Source organism: Lutjanus erythropterus, chromosome 16, assembly GCF_056507025.1.
Source record: "Lutjanus erythropterus isolate fLutEry1 chromosome 16, fLutEry1.hap2, whole genome shotgun sequence".
NCBI lineage: Eukaryota > Metazoa > Chordata > Actinopteri > Lutjaniformes > Lutjanidae > Lutjanus > Lutjanus erythropterus.
Window position 1 is genome coordinate 18783015 of NC_139332.1, and position 20879 is coordinate 18803893.

Here is a 20879-nt window from a genome sequence, read left to right on the forward strand (position 1 = left end):
CAGTTTACTGTATTAACAGTTGCTCTTTGATTAAAAATGGTCTAAGTTAGTAAAATTAACTGATGCCATGTCTAATTTAGTAGAATGGCATCTTTCTGCTGCACAACACTAATGAATTAAGATTTAACATAATTATCAAACTCAGTAGTTTAAACCTGCTAGGGCAGCCCCTTAATAGTTGACCAAAGTATCAAGGGGGCGGCTGCAACACAGACCTTTTCTGTTATGACATGGAAGTACAAAACATGCCATCGGGTTTACACAAAGTACTGAAAATCAGCCCAATTAAATCAATTTTGCCAGAGGTACATTACAAAAGCTGATTTTTCACTTTGTGAGTAAAAAAAATACAAAATAGAAATGCTTTCTGCTTTTAAGGTAATATTTGTTTTTTTGAAGAATGTGTCAAGTCAAATTCTATTTGTTTAGCCCAGTATCACAAATCACAATGTGTGTCAGGGGTTTTACAATCTGTACAGTGTACGACACCACCTGTCCTGTAGACAAAAGAAAGTGGAAGAATCATCAGGGAGAGCGACAGACGAGGGATCCCCCTCTCAGGGTGGACAGACGTGCAATAGATTTCGCTGGACCCGAGCCAGTGAAGGTTTAATTTACCATGCTAGCCTACCTTTGGTGCTAACCAGGGTTAATATAACGGAGGCAGGAGAGGGATGATGTTATATTGAGTTCAAATAAATTAAAATGTTCAGTCGCCCTCCTGGTTGCTTCCACATATTCAGAATCACTACATATGCTTTTGCTGTTACCACTGTCTGTAAGAGGTGGCTTGCTATGTGCAAAATTCATATGCAAAGGCTAATTATTGCAGTTTTGCATTTCTCTGTAATGTAGCACAGTGTTAACAATGTCATTTAAATCATTCTCTCTCAGACCTGGAACTCTACTAGTCGACTTGGAAAATCTTCGGCCCTAAATCCTTCTAAAGAAGCCAAAGTACATAAGTTTAGAAGCTGCAGCCATGTAAAGGACAACAGCAATATCAATCATACAGGAGGTCTAACACTCTTAGAGCAAAGTGAATCAAAGTGAATTAGCTACTTAATTACTTATAAACAGAACAAGAGAGCTGGGATCGACAGTTACAGACATAAACCGGAGAAATACTTTACTAGCCAGCCCAGGAGGCAGGTGATTTAACTGCCAGCCTCTCAATCAGAACTCAGCATGATATACTGTAAACTTAACCATACTGATGTGTGTCGCTGAACCCAAACATAACAGTTCTAACTCCAGTGAAACAGACCATAGAGATAAAAGTTTCCTCACAGAGGAAACTTGTAAAATAACCTCGTTATTAAGCACTAAGACACTTATCCCAGTGATCTGCCATATTGGTCACAACTTTGTTAACCCTCTCTGGTTCAAGGTGTTGGTTGTTATGAAAAGTACAAGCATGGTTTTAGATGGGTTGCACATCACTGCTACTATTATGGTAAAGGTTCACACTGTTACAGCTGATGTCACACCACCACAAGAGTAGATACTTACACCTAGCTAAACCAATGAAGTCTAATACAATAGTCCTGTCAACAAAGGTTCAGTTTTGCTGAAACTGCTTGAGAGAGGTGTTGATTTAACTTTAAGGTAATTTCGGGGGCTGCAGTTGTGGTATTGCTGCATTGCACTGCATTATATGCATGTCTCTAATAATGTTTGTCCAACTCATCTGGGTAGACTAAATATTAGAAACACACCCGAGCGTACCAGCGGCACAAAACTACAGCCTCCATATCATACAGTCGAACAGACACCTTTCCAAAACAATACCAACTATAATTTACAGTAATAGCATTACTTTAAGTTGAGTGTACCCAATAAACTGGCAACTAAGTGTATTGCATAGATGAGAATAATTTAAATTATATTATTACGTTTGCACAGGGAACTCCCTACTGACTTTATTTGCAAAGAAATTGAGTTAAACTGGTGTTCCTTATTTTGAAAAGGTCAAAGGGACCATGTCATTTACCCTGTGTGTAAAGGGATAGTTTGGTTTATTTGAATTGGGCTTGTATTAAGAGCTTAATGATTGTATACTATCTACAGTAGATGGTGGTCGACCCCAGTTTGGGGAAGCAGCAGGAGTACCAGTGTAGGAAGGTGAGCAATGTACTGATGTCGACAGTGGCAGCATTTAGCCACCAAAACAGTGTACTTCATATTTAGAATATTTTCACCACATTACCTTGCCATCAGACAGGCTTTTTTGATGGGAAACTGCTGTTAAATAAGCTGAGGAAAAAATGTCCAAGAATGTTTAATTTCTTGACATTCTGAGTGTATTTTGCCTACTGGATGTAGTGAACATACACAGCATACATGGCAAACCAAACTTACCATTCACACACATCTCCCTGTTTAGACTCAGGAGGACGGCAAGAGGAACAAATATATTAGCAATCACCAGTTGATGACCTGACGGTGACCAGTTGGAATTTTTTTTTTTTTTTAACATAACATATTGTCCAACACAAATTCTCTCCAAACTAATTCAACATCATGGGTGAAAATCAGTAATTTTACCTCACAGAACACAGGACTTGCTGGTCCACCACTGCCTCAGTCTATTAGTTTGTTTCTGTTACTGTGTTACTTCTGACTTTTAAAAGGTTAGTTTGGATTCACTGACATCACACAATAACAAAATAACAGACCAAGGCAGCGGTACATCAGCAAATGCATCTGTGAGATAAAGTTACTGTTTCTGTCAGGAGTTCAGTTGACAGTACCATGTTGGTACTGCTCCGCCAAACTGTGGGCGTGTCAACCGCCATCCACTATAGGTAAGTAATACACTAAACTTATACCACCCCAACTTAAAAAACGTGAACAATTCCTTTAAAGGTGGTGGGCAGATTGCCATTATGAGAACAATAATAGTCAGAAGAAACATGCAGTGCCTTTGTGCACAGACTAGTTGGTCTAAGTGGTCATGGTCAACATTGGGCACAACAACCTCAGTGGCTTCCAGCAGTCAGAGATGTAATTTGTATTTTACAACCTGTCGTTATTCAACAAGCTCTAATCTCTGTTAAAACTTCCAGTTTCACATTAGTGTCCCTACAGGCCATGAGGAAATTACAAGTAGTTCTTTTTACACAGAGCCATATACAGTAATTAACTTTGCCCAAGTCTGTCTGACACTATGAAGCTTCAACCGCATGCAGCTTTCTCTCAAGTCGGCTGAAACCACTGTGCAACACACCACCTCCATACAGACAAAAAAACACGAGCTGACCGGCTGAACAGTCTCAAAAGATGAAAACAAACCTGTCTGCCAAGTGATCATTCACATATGTGCTCATGTGTTTGTTTTGCTGCTCCACTCTCCATTCAGCTACATGGTAGTGTTAGCTCTTTATTCATGTGCTACAGCTAGAAATCAGGTAGAGAAACACCCGGAAATCCACAACACTGTGGCCATTCCCCAAAGCTAGGCGCACACGGCTTGTTATGCCACAAGTTTAACTTGTAGCACACGGAAACAGGAACTGGGCTCCATAATGTAACTGGGTTAATCATTATTCAATACCGGGGATCAATCCACCGCATACCGGGCACAGACAGGGGTGTGACAATACGAGCAGGCAACCTGCAGCTAGCATGAGATAACGTTAGACCAAACATTTCTCTGTTTCTTAACAGACATGACACATCAAAACCAAAGAGAATTAATGGACAAGCTTCGTGAAACGAGTCGCTACTGTTACCGGGGGGTTCATTTTCATGCATCTGTGTCCACTCACGCCAGTCTCGGATCTGTTATGGAGGGTTCACTGCCCATGTCTACCAACAATAACACGGCCTCCCGACACAAGCTCAGCCCGGGCGAACCGGTGGCTAAACACGGGCTCCATACAATGTTTTTAACAGCGGCAGCGGTGCCCTAACATCATTATTTTGTTACTAATACACACCTGGGGGTCTCTACCTGTCTGCCGACCTTGCAGCCCCACAGGTCCCCGTGACGCGGATGCTAACAAAGGCCCGAGAGCTGTCTGGAGCGGAAGACCGACACAACGGGAGGAAGGAGGCAAGCAGCAGAAAGGGAGGCAGCCGCTCCAGCCTCACGAAATACTCCTCTGTAGCCGCTGTCACAGCTGCCATATTGACAATACCCGCACCGATGCGTGGATAAATAACGTCCCGTGCTACCGCGACCGAGCAGGAGGCGATACTCACCGGCGGAGAGGGTGGATGGTCGCGGATTTCGGCCCCAGTTTCTCTCTGACACCCCAGGCTTTCACTCCGACAACATGGCGGCTCGACGGAGGAGCAGGCAAGAGCGCTGCATGACGGGAAGGGATGAGAAAGAGCGTGCGGTTCATTGCGCCAACCGGGAGGGGAGGGAGGGCCATACCGGACCGGTCCCTTTGTTATGTGTGTAGTCTGTTTGTATTGAGGGGAGTATTTATAATGAATTTTGTTTTGACTCCATTCATATTATTTGTTAATGGTGTATAAAAATAACTCTCTTTTAAATAGTCATTCACTGCACAGCCGTTAGTGATTGGACCAGACGCTACTAAAATAAAATACCAAAAATAACCTGCAATACAAATATCATAACAAAATTATCATTATAATTTACCATATAACGTTAGTGGTACTTATAGCTGAGAAGACTGTAAAATGTAATGTAATTATCTACTATTGTGTGGGGATGTTACGTGGTCTCGTCGGGGGTGGACTGTACACAATGTTCCGGGGTCTCTACGGTAACGGGGTGCTTGGCAGCCATGGCAACGTGCTGCGCCACACGGTCAGCCAGGCTGCTGGACGCTCCGTTACACCTCCGGAATGTAAGTGGACGGTGTGAAAAGGGGAGCGTGTGGCCCAAATAACAAAAATACCCCTCTGGCTTTTTGGAAAAGTGCCAGTGGCGACCCCGAGGCTGCAGACTGGAGTGATGACTGTCCCAAACTGGTGTGTGAATGACGTAATGCTGCTAGATTATTATGGCAGCCCTGTAAGGAAATCTATGATAATCATATGGAAATTTTTAGGATGGGCTTCTTAACATGCCTGTGCAAAGCAGTCACACTGGATAAAATAGCCTGAGGTTGAAGCATATGCCCTATAAATTATATTCATATTCATATTCAATGTCAGGGATGATTACAAATACATCAAAAAGTATCTTGTTACACATTACAAATACATTCTTGTCAAATGTATCAAAATGAAATACAAAATACAAGTTTAAGAAAATGTATTTAGTTAAAATACAAGTAATTTGAATACAGTAATAAAGTCACATGGATCTAACATCACATAACATACAAGACATACTTTTACGTATTTTTTAATATGTATTTTGCTGAGCAAAATTTGTAAAATACTTTAATAGCTTTTTGTGAGATTTGAAATACTAAGCATACATTATTTAATCCATTTATTGTACTCTTACACTGAACACAGCCTCTAAGACCACCAGAGGCCAGTTTGATGATATCCTAACGATTATTTTTTCACATGTTGATCATTTAATTTAAGATTTTAATGTTTTAAATTAAAACTTACTTGAAGGGCTCATTAAACAGTTAAACAGTCTCATAACAAAATCAAAAGTGCAAGTCTCCTTCAAGGCACACTGTAAAATTAAAATGCTTTTATTTCACATGGCATAAAGGGTAAAAACATATCAAGCAATACAGGTCTTCATCAGGGTCACTCAGGAATTACTTGCACACCTATGCTGTGTAATGAGTTGAATGAGGGGGTAGTTCTTTGTCAGGGTGCAAGCTTATTGATATGTGACCATCAAAAAGACCCAGTAGCACTTCCACTCTATTGTCTTAAAATTCTTACATTTTTCTCCTTTAAAATAATATGTCTGCACTATGCTACTTTCACATGCAGAATTTGGACTTTTTTTAGGTTGCTTTGTTTGTATTGGTCAGTTATAATTTTTATGTGTTACAGTGGTGGAATGTAACTATTTTGAAGTACTGCATTTAAGTAAAATTATAGGTACTTGTACTTTCCCTGAGTATTTCCATTTTCTGCAAATTTATACCTCTAAATCTTCTGCACTACCTCTCAGAGGCCAATATTGTACTTTTTACTCCACTACATTTATTTGGCAACATACTTTGCACATTCAGATAATTAATGTAAAATATAACCAACAAACAACAAAATAATAATGTTTCATTATGGATCAAGCTCTGCAGCAATAAACAAAGTATAGGTCCAAAGTTACCAGCTGCAACATTAAAGTGATAAACATGTTAATGAATCAATAATTATAATCCAATAATATATATTGGATTATATTTATTACTCTGAAGAAAATTCTGCATAAGTAGAAAGAGTTGAACTTTAGTTATTATTGAGTCATACTAACTTTTTTAAAATATAAATAGTGATAAGAGCTACTTTTTAAATAATTGTAAATAAGCATATATTAAGTCATTTTATGAATGCCACAGTGCTATTTTTGTCATTGTGGATGATCTTGATTTTTATAATCAAATCTTCAATATAGAATATCTGTTCAGTACTATTAAAATAAATTAAATTAAAAGGTCATCTGAGCTCACTGTTTGGCACTACAGGCATAAAATTAGTCCCTTTATGAATAGTGCTATTTTTGTAGTCAGCCTGTCTTTCTATAAAATGCATCACATTATTTTGACAAATTAAATCCTCGTTGTACGATATCAGTTCACTGGCGTGCATTATTTGTATAATCTTCAAAACTAATCTGGAAAAAATGTAATTCTGTGCCCCATTATTCAGATATTAATATAATCAAATCAAAGCTGGAATGGAGAGCACTCATTTTATTAAACCTTTAGTCACTCTCAGTGATACAAATGTGTGTCTACAGATGACAACAGCAGTCACGTTTAATGTAGAAAGTGTATTTTTATTATTTCAAACTTCACCTTACACCCAATAAGGTCTTCACATCATACCTGTGTCCCTCCCTCCTCCTGTCTCCAATTACTTCCACATAAACTAGTCAGATCACATATTTTCCTCTTAGGTCACCTTTATCGCCGTGCTCCTTGTGGAGATTAGCGAATGTGCTGCAGAAAAAGGTGACAGGGAGAATTAGCTGCCGATAGGTTAGACAAGGGCAGCATGAGGATATCCAAAAAGAGAGAAGGAGAGAAACAGGTATGACGAAAAACTTTGATATGTACCCCTCTCCCTTGGCCCTGTGCCCACCCCTTAATGCAACCCCCCTTTTCTAAATGGAACCAACAAAACAATCATTGGCTGGTTATTTACATGCACAGTATCCCCACTGCTCCCCCCCCATAGACACACTAATGCCTGATCCCAAAGCCATCTGCATCCCTAGTCAACAGCATCACATGTATAGTAGGCTGAGTTTATTTTCCTGAAAACAATTTTTGCGGTAACCCAGAACTTTAAAGGATGAGTCTGATGATATTTTATATTTTTCTTATCATCAACAAAACACATGACAAGACCAAAATCAGCAATGAATTAATCCTACTAACAAGTCTGACATAGGTTTTTTATAGAATATATCAGCTATTGGCAATTGTCTCAGTCCATTTTTTGGCCAATATTTGTCATTTTATTTTGCTAATTTAATGGCCGGCCATCAAAAAACAAGCGAGAGGGACAGACTCTAATTCAGAAACACAGCTCACACCCACTGAGCTGGAGAACAAGTAGGAGGAAAATAGCTTGTAGAGCCAGAATATTTTCCACATCTCACGTGATGAATTAGGAATTTATTCTGACCAAACCAGCATTGGTGATTGTTGGAACAGTGGAAAGACTAACCAAGACAGTTTTAGTGAGTGGTGAGTGGTTTCTTTGTTGTTGTTGTTGTGTTTGTATTGAGTTTGAATAAAGTATGTTTTGTTGATTACACATGTTTTAGTTCAGCAAAAGAGAGAAACTTGGATTCAGAAGGTGTAAAGTTAATATTTTTCAGTTTAATAAGGAAAATAGGTGGAAGCATATTTCCTTTCACATTTTGTTTACTAACTGGAAATAGCGAACATACGTAGCATGTTACTGTCTGTAGCATACTTAGCGTGACACACACACACACACCTGCACAGATATATCTGCAATTGCCAGCTGTTGGGCTGACAGTGGCCGGTTGGAAAATCTTTAACACACTGTCCAACCCTCTGTGAAATCCAAAAATGTTTAAATAACATATCAACGAGGCAAAAAGTTGCACTGGGTAACATCTTCTTTCATTATGATCAACATGGACACTGTGCTTCATTTTTAGATTATTCCACATGCAGCATCTGGCTGCTATAAATACTCACTCACCCAGCACATGCACTGTTTCTCTTGTTTGAGTTACATTTGCTCAAATGTAAAACGCTCAGATGATTTAAGCAATTATTTAGCCTCTTTTAAATGAGAACTTATATTTCCATGACTCTTTATTTAAAGATTTTTGTCTCCAGAAGGGATGTAATAAAAAAGTTGATGCTAGACATTCAGAAAACATGACGGCACTCATTTTTCTGCAGCATCGTACATACAGTACCGGGGATGCAATTCTCATGGACCTGACAGGGCCAGCATATACGTCTACAAGCGTTCTAATCTGCTGTTAAATGCTGTAGGAAGAGGAATGAACAGATGAACAACAAGTTGTTCTCCTTGGCGACATGCTAGTTGAGAAGAAAAACAGTCATCTATGGAAGTACTTTGCATTTGAGGCAGATCATCAGGGATTAATAAATTCTTAATAACCAGAATGCAAATAATGCCAGTCTTTTCAGATGAAAGGAGGAAAAACTTACTTCCATATGGTGACCGAGTTTCAATCTATGTTAACGTTATATTAACAACACATCAGAAGTGTTCTCCTTATCCTGAAATACACGTTACCATTCATTTTGTTTGGTACAGCTGGTATTGCTTTGTAACTAACTATGTTCCACCATGTTTAGTCTAACGCAATCTAACCTTAGATCATCGTAGTGGGGTATCATCCTGACTCCTTACTGTTCAGTTTGTGTCATCTGTCATCTTCAATTTCATTTTGCTTTTATTGTGGTATCAAATAGGGTATAGAGAATCGTGGAATTTCACTGCAATTGGTATCAACTACCAGGAACAAAAGTATTGAGAGACAGCTGAGTGCATTGTTGGTTTTGGTCAACAATAAAATCTACAAAATATTTCCAGCCTGATCCTTTAAGCAGTTCACTCTTTCTGCTCTACCAGCTCTGTTTTACTCCCTCAGCAGGCCAGGGGCTGAAATGTAAAGAGCTTGAATGTCAACAGTGGTTTTAACGGCATGGGAGGAAGGGAGAGATGGCTTTGGGAATGGGAATCGTAAGACTGCTCTAGTTTGACATCACCACATTCTAAAACGACAACAGGTACGAACCGTGCCTCTTTTTATTATGTGACCCCACCCACATCCCCACCCCCACACGCACACTCACGCATATGAGCACCCCCCCCCCCCAAAATGAAAAAAATTCACAGGGACACCGAGTGGTAAGAGTCCAGGGTGCGACCACAGAGCCCCAGCTAGTCCTGTGGAGGTACACAATCACACACACACACACGTTACACACACACACGTGGGAGTGTTGAGAGCTGGCAGTTTAGTGAAGTGTGTCTTCAGTGATTTGACAGAGGTGTCCCCAGCTCTTGTTCTCTGTATCTCCCTGCCTCCTCCTCCTCCTCATTCTCCTTCATCTCATCATACCACCTGGCATGCTGGTTCTTCCCTGAGCTCTGTACATTCTATTCAGGGCTGTAGTTCTTGTTCTCAGACACAGGCACACATGCACACACGCACAGACGTCTCTCCCTCTGGGTGGGGTTAAGTCCGTTCCTCGGGTAAACTGTGACACACAGAGTGAGTGTAATCAAGGCAACCGCCGCTTTCCATCCACAGTGACACCGTCAGGGTTTGGCCTGAAGGGGGCGCTACCAACAGTTAACCAGCCCTGGGATAGAGAGGGGATTAGATCAGAGGAATTCACATCGTCAGACATCGGTTCTGCACTTTGTTATAACTACAGTAAAGGGGCACTCCACCAATTTTGCACATGAAGTTTGGTTTACTGGTCATGGGGACCTGAGAAAAACAGTTTTGAGATTGAAAAAATGATGTCATGACTTAAGGCCTTTACACACCAACAACAACACGAATAAACAGCATGAAATCATAAACATTTTGGAGGTGGTATTTCAACCCGCCTGACTATTAACACCAAAGGTGACACACTTTTGCAAATATTTTAAAAGCTTCTAAAAATAAACTGAACCATGGATGTAATCAGCATCAACGGAACATGACTTGGGGTACCTTTTACTTAATAAGAAGAAAAACAAACCTGGTACATCAGAAAAAGAAAGAAAGAGAAGAGAACTTGGTGAGTTTCACTGCTTGGTTCAGGAGCTGAAACTTGTACCACAGCCACTTCAGGGCATTTTTCAGGATGGTACCATGTTTCAAGAAGAAACAAAGGAGTACTTTCAAAGAGTTGACTGACCCAGAGCAGCAGCTATCCGTAGGTAAAATGTATGATTTGTTAACAGCTGAGCACATTTGGTTGATTCATACTTTGACAGGGGGGTCGTCTGGTTGGAATTTCAAACAAAGACATTTTCCATAGACAGTTAAAGCTTAATATACACACCACCGTCGTACTGAAGCTCAGTGTGTTTTCCTCTCCACATGGTGTCTTGTGAATTGTCTCTGTAGTTTTTTCCCTTTTATCATGTAAAATGTTTCAGTGAAACGTGTGAAAAGCGATCCACCATGCTGGATGTCTTGGATGCGATGTCATCAACAATGTGCAGTTTAACAGGACAGATGTGTTCATGTCAGAAAGAAAACCTTGAAAAAACATTGCTGAGTCAAGCTTGCATTGGATACATACGGGTTTGAAAAAGATAATTAACGTGCAAATTAATTACACACAAAAAAAAGATCTGGTGTCACAACAACATCTGGTGTGAAAAGGCCTTTAAAGGGTAACCTTGGTATTTTTGAATGTGGAACCTATTTTCCACATTTTTAAGTCCATTATACATGATAATTTGTGCCACTGGCAGGCTCAGATTGTTATTCCAAGTGTCTAACAACATCATAGAAAGGATCTCAGGGATAACCTAAGTACATAAAATGCATTTTGTTTAACCATAAATAGCTGTTTTATTTCTCTCACCAAAATAACCAGACTCTCTTGGCAAAACTGTCATTTTAAAATTGTCATCTTCATTCAAACTTGATAGAAACTCTTTGTAGTGATCCCTTCCATAATCTTGTCAGGCAACTACTTCTTCATTAAGTCGAGACTGATGGATTTGCCACAAGTTTACATATAAAAATTCTGGCTTTGAGTGGTGTACCAGTGTACTTTTTCTAGTAGAAGTTTGAGTTGTCTTGAACATGCATCCTGGAAATGCAGGATGCAGCAGTTCTACAGTCTGACCAACACAGAGACTAAAAGTCAAGATATCTCAGCCTCTGCTGCATTGATTTTTATCTGTAAGGCCCCAAACTTTTTAGAAGTGAAACACTATATCACTGGAGTACCCCTTAAAAGACAAATGCGCAACAATTAGATCAAAAAGAGGGACAAAAATGAAGAATATAATATTTTAACTCACGTGTAAAGAGGCTGCAGTTGCAGATGAGAAGACTTCTGAGGAGGCTGGTAGCCGTACGAATCAAAGCCACCAATGAAATCAACTTCAGGGCAGAGAGAAAGAAAAGAGATGACATCATTCCACTTTCTCCTAAATCTGTGTTGTATTTCAAGATCAGATTCTGTTTTGACATGGAAATCTATTAATGCATCAGATGGCATCATAGTGCTTTCAGTATACCTTTATAACACCCTCTGTGACATCGGAATCTAGATACACTGATACACCATCTTTCTCACTGCTTCTATGTCACTGATACATTGTTCTAATCTTTCTCAATCGATTCTGAGGAACAAACTTATGTGGTGCCAGCTGAGAAAGAAAACAGTCTGATCGTCTACATCAGTGGAGATACAGACCACACGTTACGGATCTGTTTTCTCCAGAGGCAAGAGCCAAAATTTTTATAGGGACACTTTGGAATTTGTGAAGTGGGGTTGTATGAGGTACTTATTGATAGTCAGTAGCCCTTTTAACAGCCTTTTCAAGGCAGTAATATTGCGCTTTTATTCCACCTTGCCATCTGTGTAAACACAGAACACAGGAGTTGCTGTTCTACCTTTTCCTGTTCCACCTTGATCGGTTACTTTGTTTGTGTTACTGTTCAACTTCTGTGTTGTGTAACTAAAGTGATAGTTTGGATTCACCAAAGTCACACAATAACACAAACAAACTAACAGATCAAGGCAGCGGTAGAGCTGCAACGCCATTGTTCTCTGCAGTAAAATTACTGTTTTTTCAAAGTAATTTGGCGGCTTTGGAGAGAGCAATATTTGGCTTATGCTATGCTCCCCGTGTCCAAAGGTAAGGTAAAACAATGAAAATATATCAGGATAATATTGCATACACTTACACTGATGTTTAGGGACTTTGTGTGGGACCTTTATTAGATGGCTAAAATATGTTTTGCTGCTGACCCTGTCCACAGCAGTAAATATCTTGACGTCCAACACTGGTAACCCTTCTGCCTCTCTAAACTGGGAGTGTGCTCACCGCCATATACTGCAGGTAATACACTGACAATGGATAAGTACCTTATACCTTTGGGTATTTTTAATTGTTAAATGCCTTGCTCAGTACATATGTTGGTCACAATTCTTTGCAAACACAAGTTTAATGGATGCATGTCCAAACTTTTGTTTATGTTATGGATTAAATTAATATCAGCTGCAACGCTATCACTACACTTTTTGAACACTATAAAATGTAATATTGACATTGGCCTAAAAAATCCAGTATCAATCAGGAAATATTAATGCATTGAGAACATTTATACTGTATGTCATTAATATTTCATCATCACCACTATGTTATGACATGCATATTATAACAGCATGCTGCTCAGACATCACAGACACCACATGACGCTTCCCTATGCAGGAACTCACTCTTATGATGTCATTTTGTAACTACAGGACATAATTTCCTCCACTACGTGAGAGTGAAACACTCATGAGAGGCACATGAAGGAGGAGAACCATTCAGACACACAGATGGCACACCCAAGCCAACAGACAAGCACTAGCCAGCAGACAAACGGACACTCTGACAGTGGGAATATCACGGTAGACATCTTTAATACTCCCCACAGATGGAGTGTTCAGATCACCCAGAGGGAATCCTCTGCAGTGATACTGCTCAGCATGACTCAGGCAGGAGAAAACAATGAGCGTTCACATCCAGAGCCATGGATCGCTGACACAAAAGCCCTCTCGACAGTATGACACAAGTAAATCTAATCGGCTGAACAAGGCGCTGGAGGAGGATCAACAAGCTTTTAGGAGAAGACAAAAGCACTCACAGCTGTCCTCGTCATCCTGGAAGACTTTGCTCACGTAGCAGGCGTACACAAAGCCAAAGAGCTGTTAGAGAAAAGTGGTTAGAAATAAGGTGACTGTTGTTGTACAGGTTGAGTCACTGTTGACGTAAGAGTGTGTGTCCTGTGCTTCATTGAACAGGTTTAGCAGAAGGTCAAGGGTCAGCAAATTACAGTGTATGGTTATTAATAGTGTTTGTATGTATGTGTGTGTGTGAGAGTGTGTTTGTGTGTATGTGTCTGATACGTACAGCCAATAGGATCTGAATGGCTGAACTCAACACCTCTATGTACTGGTAGTCGAGGAGACACCCAGAGACAGTGATGACATGGTGGTCATCAGGGGCCATGCGAGAGTCTAGCACTGGCGTTACCAGGCAACCGGGACCATGCTCCATCCACCACGAGCGATGAAGGGATGTGTTGAATGTCATGAGAAAGTCCCTGTCCTGAACACACACACATACATACACATTAATGCTCAACCAATATGGGTTTCTCAGTGACAAAGTAATGTATTATTTCATGCACATCACAACCCTAATATTCATGGTTATCTGGATACTGAGATGGAATTTGTATTAACTAATGACACAGAGAAACAAGTTGGGATATGCTGTAGAGTGTGAGTGGCAAATAAGGCGCAGTATGTTATTATTCTATATATTATAACATAACATATATTGACTTCTAGCCAGTAACATTTTTAGAGTAGATTTGCTCTCATTCAAGATGGAAGAAACATGTTAACATTTAGAAAAGATGATGGTTGACTGAGGAAAGTTAGGCTTACAGGAGGATGCATGAGAGTTACACTACAGTGTTTTTCCCCAACCTTCCCAAAACTCACAAAGGGCGCCTGATCAGTCTATCATGACTACACGTGCAGAAAAGTGGGGCTACAACTAATTCTTATTGCTAAATCCTCAGTTGATTATGTATTTGATTAATCAATTACTCTACAAAATGTCAGAAAATAGTGACAAATGTCCATTACATTTTTCCCAGAGCTCAATGGGACAATAAATTACAAACATAGAGGGAAAAACAACTTCACCACAGTACACAACAGGCTAATCACAGAGGTCTCTTACTGACACCTCGAAATGGCTGCAGAGACTAAAATCCACTGCAAGGGCAATTACACAGAGCCCCAGCATCATGAAACAGTCGGTGGGTGTGGGCAGACATTAAAATAAGAATTCTATTATCATGAAAGCATTAGCTGATGCTAATATGCCAAAACTAAAGCTAACATGCCTAAACCAAGGTAGTCTTGATGAGGAGCTAACATTAAACCAGCATGTGCTTATCAGCTACAGTTGTTGGGGTCAGGTCAGGTTTGACAGACCAGAAAAATTGATCCTTAACAATGAATCAACCTTCTAACATTTGTTTTGATTAAAGTAAGGTTAAGAGCTAAAGATCTAACGTTAAAGATCAACCCCTAACAAGCATCCTTTCCTTGTCCGATGTAATCTGATGTTTATTAACCAGTGAGAAAATCTCCTCATCATGACAGCCCTACTCATGGGTACCAATGCAAAATGGCTAAAAGCATAAGAAAGCAGGAAACATATATTTTTAATACACAAAATTAGGAGAGAAGAGTAAAACCTAAATGTCCCCGTGGGGCAGTTCGCTTTACAGACAGTAGTCCAACACAAATACAGCCAAGAATGCACATCTTGTCAACTGTCACCATGAATCAGGAAATTTAAAATTGTTTAAGAAAAACATATGGACCATAGACAATTTGTATCTATTAGTGATATCTTCGGAGAGACTAAATCTCTGCCCTGATAGAAACACCTGTAACTCATCATGTAAAGAATCTTGACAACCCAACCCAATTTGTTCCTATTTATAAGGGAATTAGGGCTCATTCTTTCAAATCTTTGCTTTTTCTTATGAATTAACTGGTAAACTTTGCATCTTTAAGCCATTAAAAACATTAAAATGAAACAACTGGAGAAAGAACAATCACTCCTAGAATAAACTGATAATATGTAGATACACGCAGGCTGTAATGAGAAGTTGCAATCAGATAGAAGTTTCCCAAACAGCAGGTTTCCTAAACTATTAATTTGTTATCAACATGTAACAAAACTATGTAATTAATCTAGCTAAAGACAGACAGTATAAACACATGGAACTTACCTGAGACAGGTTTCCAACCTCCAGATAGAAGCAGATAATGAATGAGTTCCAACCCACCCAAAGGACCAGCCATACTGCATACTGCCAAACAGGTAGAGAGATTAGTTTCTGCATGCACAAGCTCACACTTTATCAATTAAAAGTAAACAGGTGCTGGTGAATCATGAATATACTCACAAAGATGAGGTATCTGAAGCGAAACTGCACAGTGCCGAACATGCCTAGGATGACGGCCATAATGTGCAGGAAGTTGGCCAGGATGGGAGCCCATTGGTAGCCCAGAAAATCAAACACCTGCCTCTGCAGGGCTGCCACCTAGGGGACATGGGGAAGGGGTCATTTATATATAACACACACACACACACACACACACACACAAATATTCATACAAACACACACAACTGAGGACATATGCAAATACAACACACAGAAACACAACACACACAAGTAATCAAGGTTTCTCACACACACACACACACACACACACAGCACATACACACACAGACAGTGACAGGGACACACATACACAGGTCTGCCGCAGTTGTTTCCATGGTAACTGCCTGGAGCACCAGCCAGTCCAGTGACTGTAAAAGAGGAGCACCCCCCAAAAGCTCCCCCAAACTAATGAGAATCTATGGGCCGGATCCCCCTGCTGCCTCACAACAACTCATCAGCCGTGCAAACAATAGACAGGACAACAACAAGCCGCTGCTCACACTGCTGCTGTCCATGCCTGCATCATGATCACTACATACTGGCTCATATTACACACTTATTACATTTTAGACGAATAGTCTCGAGCTATTTGTAGGCACAAGGAAGCGCTAACTTTAACTCCAGAATGGAGACCAGATGGTGAACAGGGCCTCCTTGTCCCTCTTGTGCTTAACATTCACATGGTTTTGCCAGAATAGGACCATCACCCCTCTCTCTCTCTACAGACATACAGACCACCCCAACACCAACGCGCCCCCCTGCCCCGCTCCCTCTGCTTCAAAGACACACAGACGCACACACACCCTCGTCTGTAATGTGGCATGGCACTCCAGCAGCTGCAGCTCAAAGCATTTTTAGTGTGACTGTACAGAGAGGCTGGACAAAAATGTCTGATTACAATGTGCGTGTCTGTAGCACGCTGCTCTAATTATATCTTCATGGTGAGTAAGTGGAGAGGCAGCTTTGGTCGTACACACATAATCACATACATACATAAATACATACATACACACACATCAACCAAACAGAACAGAAATTTTGTGCAATAATAATTCAACAGTGCAATAAACTGATTTGCAATGACATTAATACTGCATTTATTTATTTAACTGTACATTTAAACCAAGCAATACTCCCTTTTAAAATATTGGCATCTTAACCCACATAGCTTTAGAGCCACTTGGAACTGTGCAATACTTTGTTCAGTAATATAAAACATATTAATTTTGTACATATGGATGATGCACAAAGATTGAGTTGGCTGTTCACATATAAAACATTATGAACTGTAGGTTTGTAACTGCTCTTCTCAGTGTACAGTTAATTTCAAATCTCTTTCAAATGAACTGTCTTCTTTTGAGGGACTATAGGTCTGCAACTGATGATTACTTTCATTATTGGTTACATTTCTCAATCATTTTTTCAATTAATCAATTAGATATGTGGTCCATAAAATGTCAGAAATGGTGAAAAAGTGTCTTCAAAAACCCAAGGTGACATCCTCAAACGTCTTTTGTCCACAACCCAAAGATATTTAGTTTACTGTTATAGAGGAGTAAAGAAACCAGAAAAAAAAATCACATTTTAGATGCTGAAATCAGAAAATTGGATTTAAAAAAGACTCAAAATAAATAATCAAAAGATATATAAAAATACATAATATGATGGTGTCTTGTAAGCCCATGTGGGATGGACCAGATGTTTGCTATGACACAGAAGTAAAAATAAACTAACAATTGTTTATGCACACTGTTGTATATATTGTCTGATAATTTTTACAGAACATAATGCATATTGGGTTTGTTTTTTTAATTTGTCAGTTTTAAACACAGGGTTTTATGTATATTTGATACTTTTTCTTAATCTAAGTATATTTATTTATATTTATTAAAAATACCAGTTTACTGTTTCAGTGCCCTGATGTCATTCTGGATTTTATACATATAAATAAAGAATACTGCCCAATATATCAATATTGCCTTTTTTTCTACTTCCTAACATCAGTATTGGTATCTGCTCCAAAAATCCAGATTCAGTCTGGTTCTAGATAAGATAAGTAACTGCAACGATTACTTGATTAATAGATTAGTCCATTGAAAGAAAATTAGTTGCCAATTATTATAATCATTTCATCCATTCTCAAGCAAAAATGTCACAATTAATCATGAAAATAATTGGAGGATTAATCAATAATTAAAAGAACTGTTAGTTACAGTCCTAGTATACATAAGATAAGATAAGATAGCATAAATAATCATCAATAAAAAGCAATACATAATAAATATGTAAACATATATACACACTCACCAGCTGCAGTGAACATATCACCAGCAGCGTGCAACGTCCGTCGCACTTCCCCATCTTGGAGGGCTCTGGACGCGGCTTGGAGCCGCGGAGGCTCCGGGGGAATGACGGGTCCCCGGTCAGATCCAGAATGCCTGGCCGTCTGAGCTCACACCATTCCCGGCTGAATAGACCTGCCCAAGGCCGCCGCCTCCTCCTCCTGTACCGCTGGTCTGGTGCTTCCACTCACAGTGGTTGACCCATGTTGGCCGCTGGTTTTGTCGGTAAATACCAATCACGGGTGGTTTTCAGGAAGGAGAGATGAGAAGAGGAGGAGGAGGAGGATGGTGGAGGGGGGGGCGTCCACTTCACACCGGCCTGCTGCGGTCCGACCACCACCACCGACAACCGAATCACCTCGGCCACACCTTCCGGAGAGGGGACACACAAAGGCACAAAGAGAGACGGAGAGCTGTCACATTGAGCCCCGGGCTACAGACAGAAATGAGCATCATATGATACCGGATCACACGGGGGCGGCGGGCCGGGGAGGAGGGGACCGACCCCGCAGTGGTACTACGGCTAACTAACGTTCGGCTACAGGCACGGACAAAAGCAGCCCGTTGTGACTCACGGTTTTCGAGGAACGGAGGAGTCCTCGCCCCCCCAGCCTCGGTCCTCCCCCCCGGTATATTCTCCTCCTCTAACTGAAAAAGAAGTCGAGTTAACGGTCGGATCTGCTCACCAGTACCGGGCTCCGCTGGGCTTCTTCGCTCCGTCTCGCAGCGTCTTTTGTCAACAATCGGTGCCGGGGCGGGCGCAGGAGGAGCCGGGGGGGAGAGACAGAGGGAGAGGAGGGAGGAGGAGGGGGTGGGGGCTCTCAGTCACACCGCGACCCCCGCGAGGAGGAGCTGCGTGGATTCTGCAGACCCGCGTGCGTGATGGCGTGCGTGCGCGCGGCCGAGCAGCAGCCCCGCGAGGCGTTCGAAAGGAGCACAAAAGAAACGGTCGAGGGGGCTCGAGGAAGAGGAGGAGGAGGTTCAGACATACTGCCGAAAATAAATCAGATTCAGTGTGGACACGGAGAGAGAGAGAGCGCTGACCCGCGGCCCTCAGTCAGCCTGCGGTGATTCAGAGCGGAAATACACACAATTAACAGCCTTGTTTAATGTGAGAGCTTCACATTAAGTTCTGTCAGATAAAACTGCTGAAACACCAGATAATAACGACACCGCAGCTCGTTATCACAAGCTCATCTGACAATCAATGGAAATAAAAGCACAGTCAGAGAATATTTGACATTTTTGCATGCACAATCAAATATATACATCCAAATAAACATACAGGCAATGTATGTCATCATAATCAATTCATCAACAAAGTAACAAAGCAATTAAATATAATTAACATATTTTTATTATCATATAGAAGGAAAGAGAGAGAGAAATGCGTGTGTGTGTGTGTTTGTATGTGTGTTATATAGCTTTTTGTGAATGTAGCAGGTCTGCAATATTACAAAGCCCAAAGTCCACTCCAAAGAGAATTATTCACTCTCACAGAAAACACTCCTCTTAAACTGCCTGAAACGCCTCATTTGAAATCCAGCCTTTGTTCTGTTACTTGGTGACATCACTATGTGACACATTTGCATTGTGAGCAGCTATAGAACAGACTTTGGAGGGTCTCTGGGCCTTAAGGCTTGATTCTACTGGGCACAGCTATGTTAGGTTCCAGCTGCCCCACATTCAGCTCCAGTGGCCTCCTAATACTTGTGATTCCCCCAGAATCACAGCAGCACGTCCCAGAAGTGTAATAACTTGAAAATATCAAGATATTATGAAGCAGCTACACCAAAAATTAAGGCTCATCCTTTCAAGTCTTTGTTTTGACTGATAGCAGATGGGTTTGAGGGTGGGAAAGACGTTGAATCTGCCTGTAAGGGAGCATCAATGAATATTTAATTTTGCATCTATGTGGAGTTTTCTCAGACCTGTCAAGTTTATAATTACAACTTACAATTTGTTTTTGCCTTATTGTTCAAGTTTTTTTATCTGCCTTGCTCTGAAAATAACAGTCACAGTTTGGCATAGAGATGGAGAAGAGATAGGGTTCCTGTTAAAAATTAATAGTATTATTTGTTAAATTCTAGTGCATTTTACTTCTTTACATGTATTTCTAATTGTAAAGGAGTTTTAGTTGGTGTCATTTTACCTCCTAGAGTGCAGGACTTGTGCTTTTTTAACCTCTGGATTAGTCTATCTCTGCTGATGAATTAATCAGGCCAGCTTAATTAACACTATATAGAGTTACTGACATGTGACTGGAGCTATTCAGTGAGGTTTTTTTTTCCTCCAGTCTAATTGCATATTGAACATGTGTTTACTTATGAGCTGACTACTACTATTACTACAATCTACATGTTGTTACCAGTTTGCCTTAGCTATTATTCCTTCTACAATTCTTTCATTAGAATGTTTTTAGATCTCTTTAGAAGTAAAATTATCCAAGAAGCAATAAGAAAGAAAAAATCAAAGATCTGAAAGAATGAGCTCTAAATTTGTTGAGCATTAATGTTTTTTCTGCTTTGTTATTGTTGTAACTATCCTCCATTGCAACCCCCAGGTGTGTAAGCAATGAACATTGAAGATATTAAAATTGTGCACTCTGTATTACTACTACCATTGAGAATGATAAAGTTTATTATAAACAGCAACAAAGCATAGGATGATATAAAGGGCTTGATTTT

General features: G+C 40.3%; 2 protein-coding genes across 5 annotated transcripts in view; both read right to left on the bottom strand.

The window, feature by feature from the left end:
- Positions 1-4338, bottom strand: part of pum1 (pumilio RNA-binding family member 1) — a 37035-nt gene extending 32697 nt beyond the window's left edge. Inside the window, 1 exon segment of the mRNA XM_084739172.1 lies at positions 4207-4338. The gene's annotated coding sequence lies outside the window, so the exon portion shown is untranslated.
- Positions 4339-7929: 3591 nt separating this feature from the next.
- nkain1 (sodium/potassium transporting ATPase interacting 1) lies at positions 7930-19048 on the bottom strand. 4 transcript variants are annotated; one of them, XM_084739173.1, is made up of 8 exons: positions 18879-19036; positions 18158-18561; positions 15812-15949; positions 15635-15715; positions 13726-13923; positions 13460-13520; positions 11620-11701; positions 7930-9947 (listed from the first exon to the last, which is right to left on the bottom strand). In XM_084739173.1, the coding sequence occupies exons 2-8, from the start codon at positions 18209-18211 to the stop codon at positions 9938-9940; spliced, it is 624 nt and encodes a 207-aa protein (XP_084595299.1). In that variant the 5' UTR covers positions 18212-18561; positions 18879-19036; the 3' UTR covers positions 7930-9937. The 4 variants fall into 4 exon arrangements, with proteins under 4 accessions (XP_084595299.1, XP_084595301.1, XP_084595300.1 ...); XM_084739175.1 differs by having other exon boundaries at positions 18885-19029; XM_084739174.1 differs by having other exon boundaries at positions 18768-18915.
- Positions 19049-20879: the final 1831 nt, after the last annotated feature.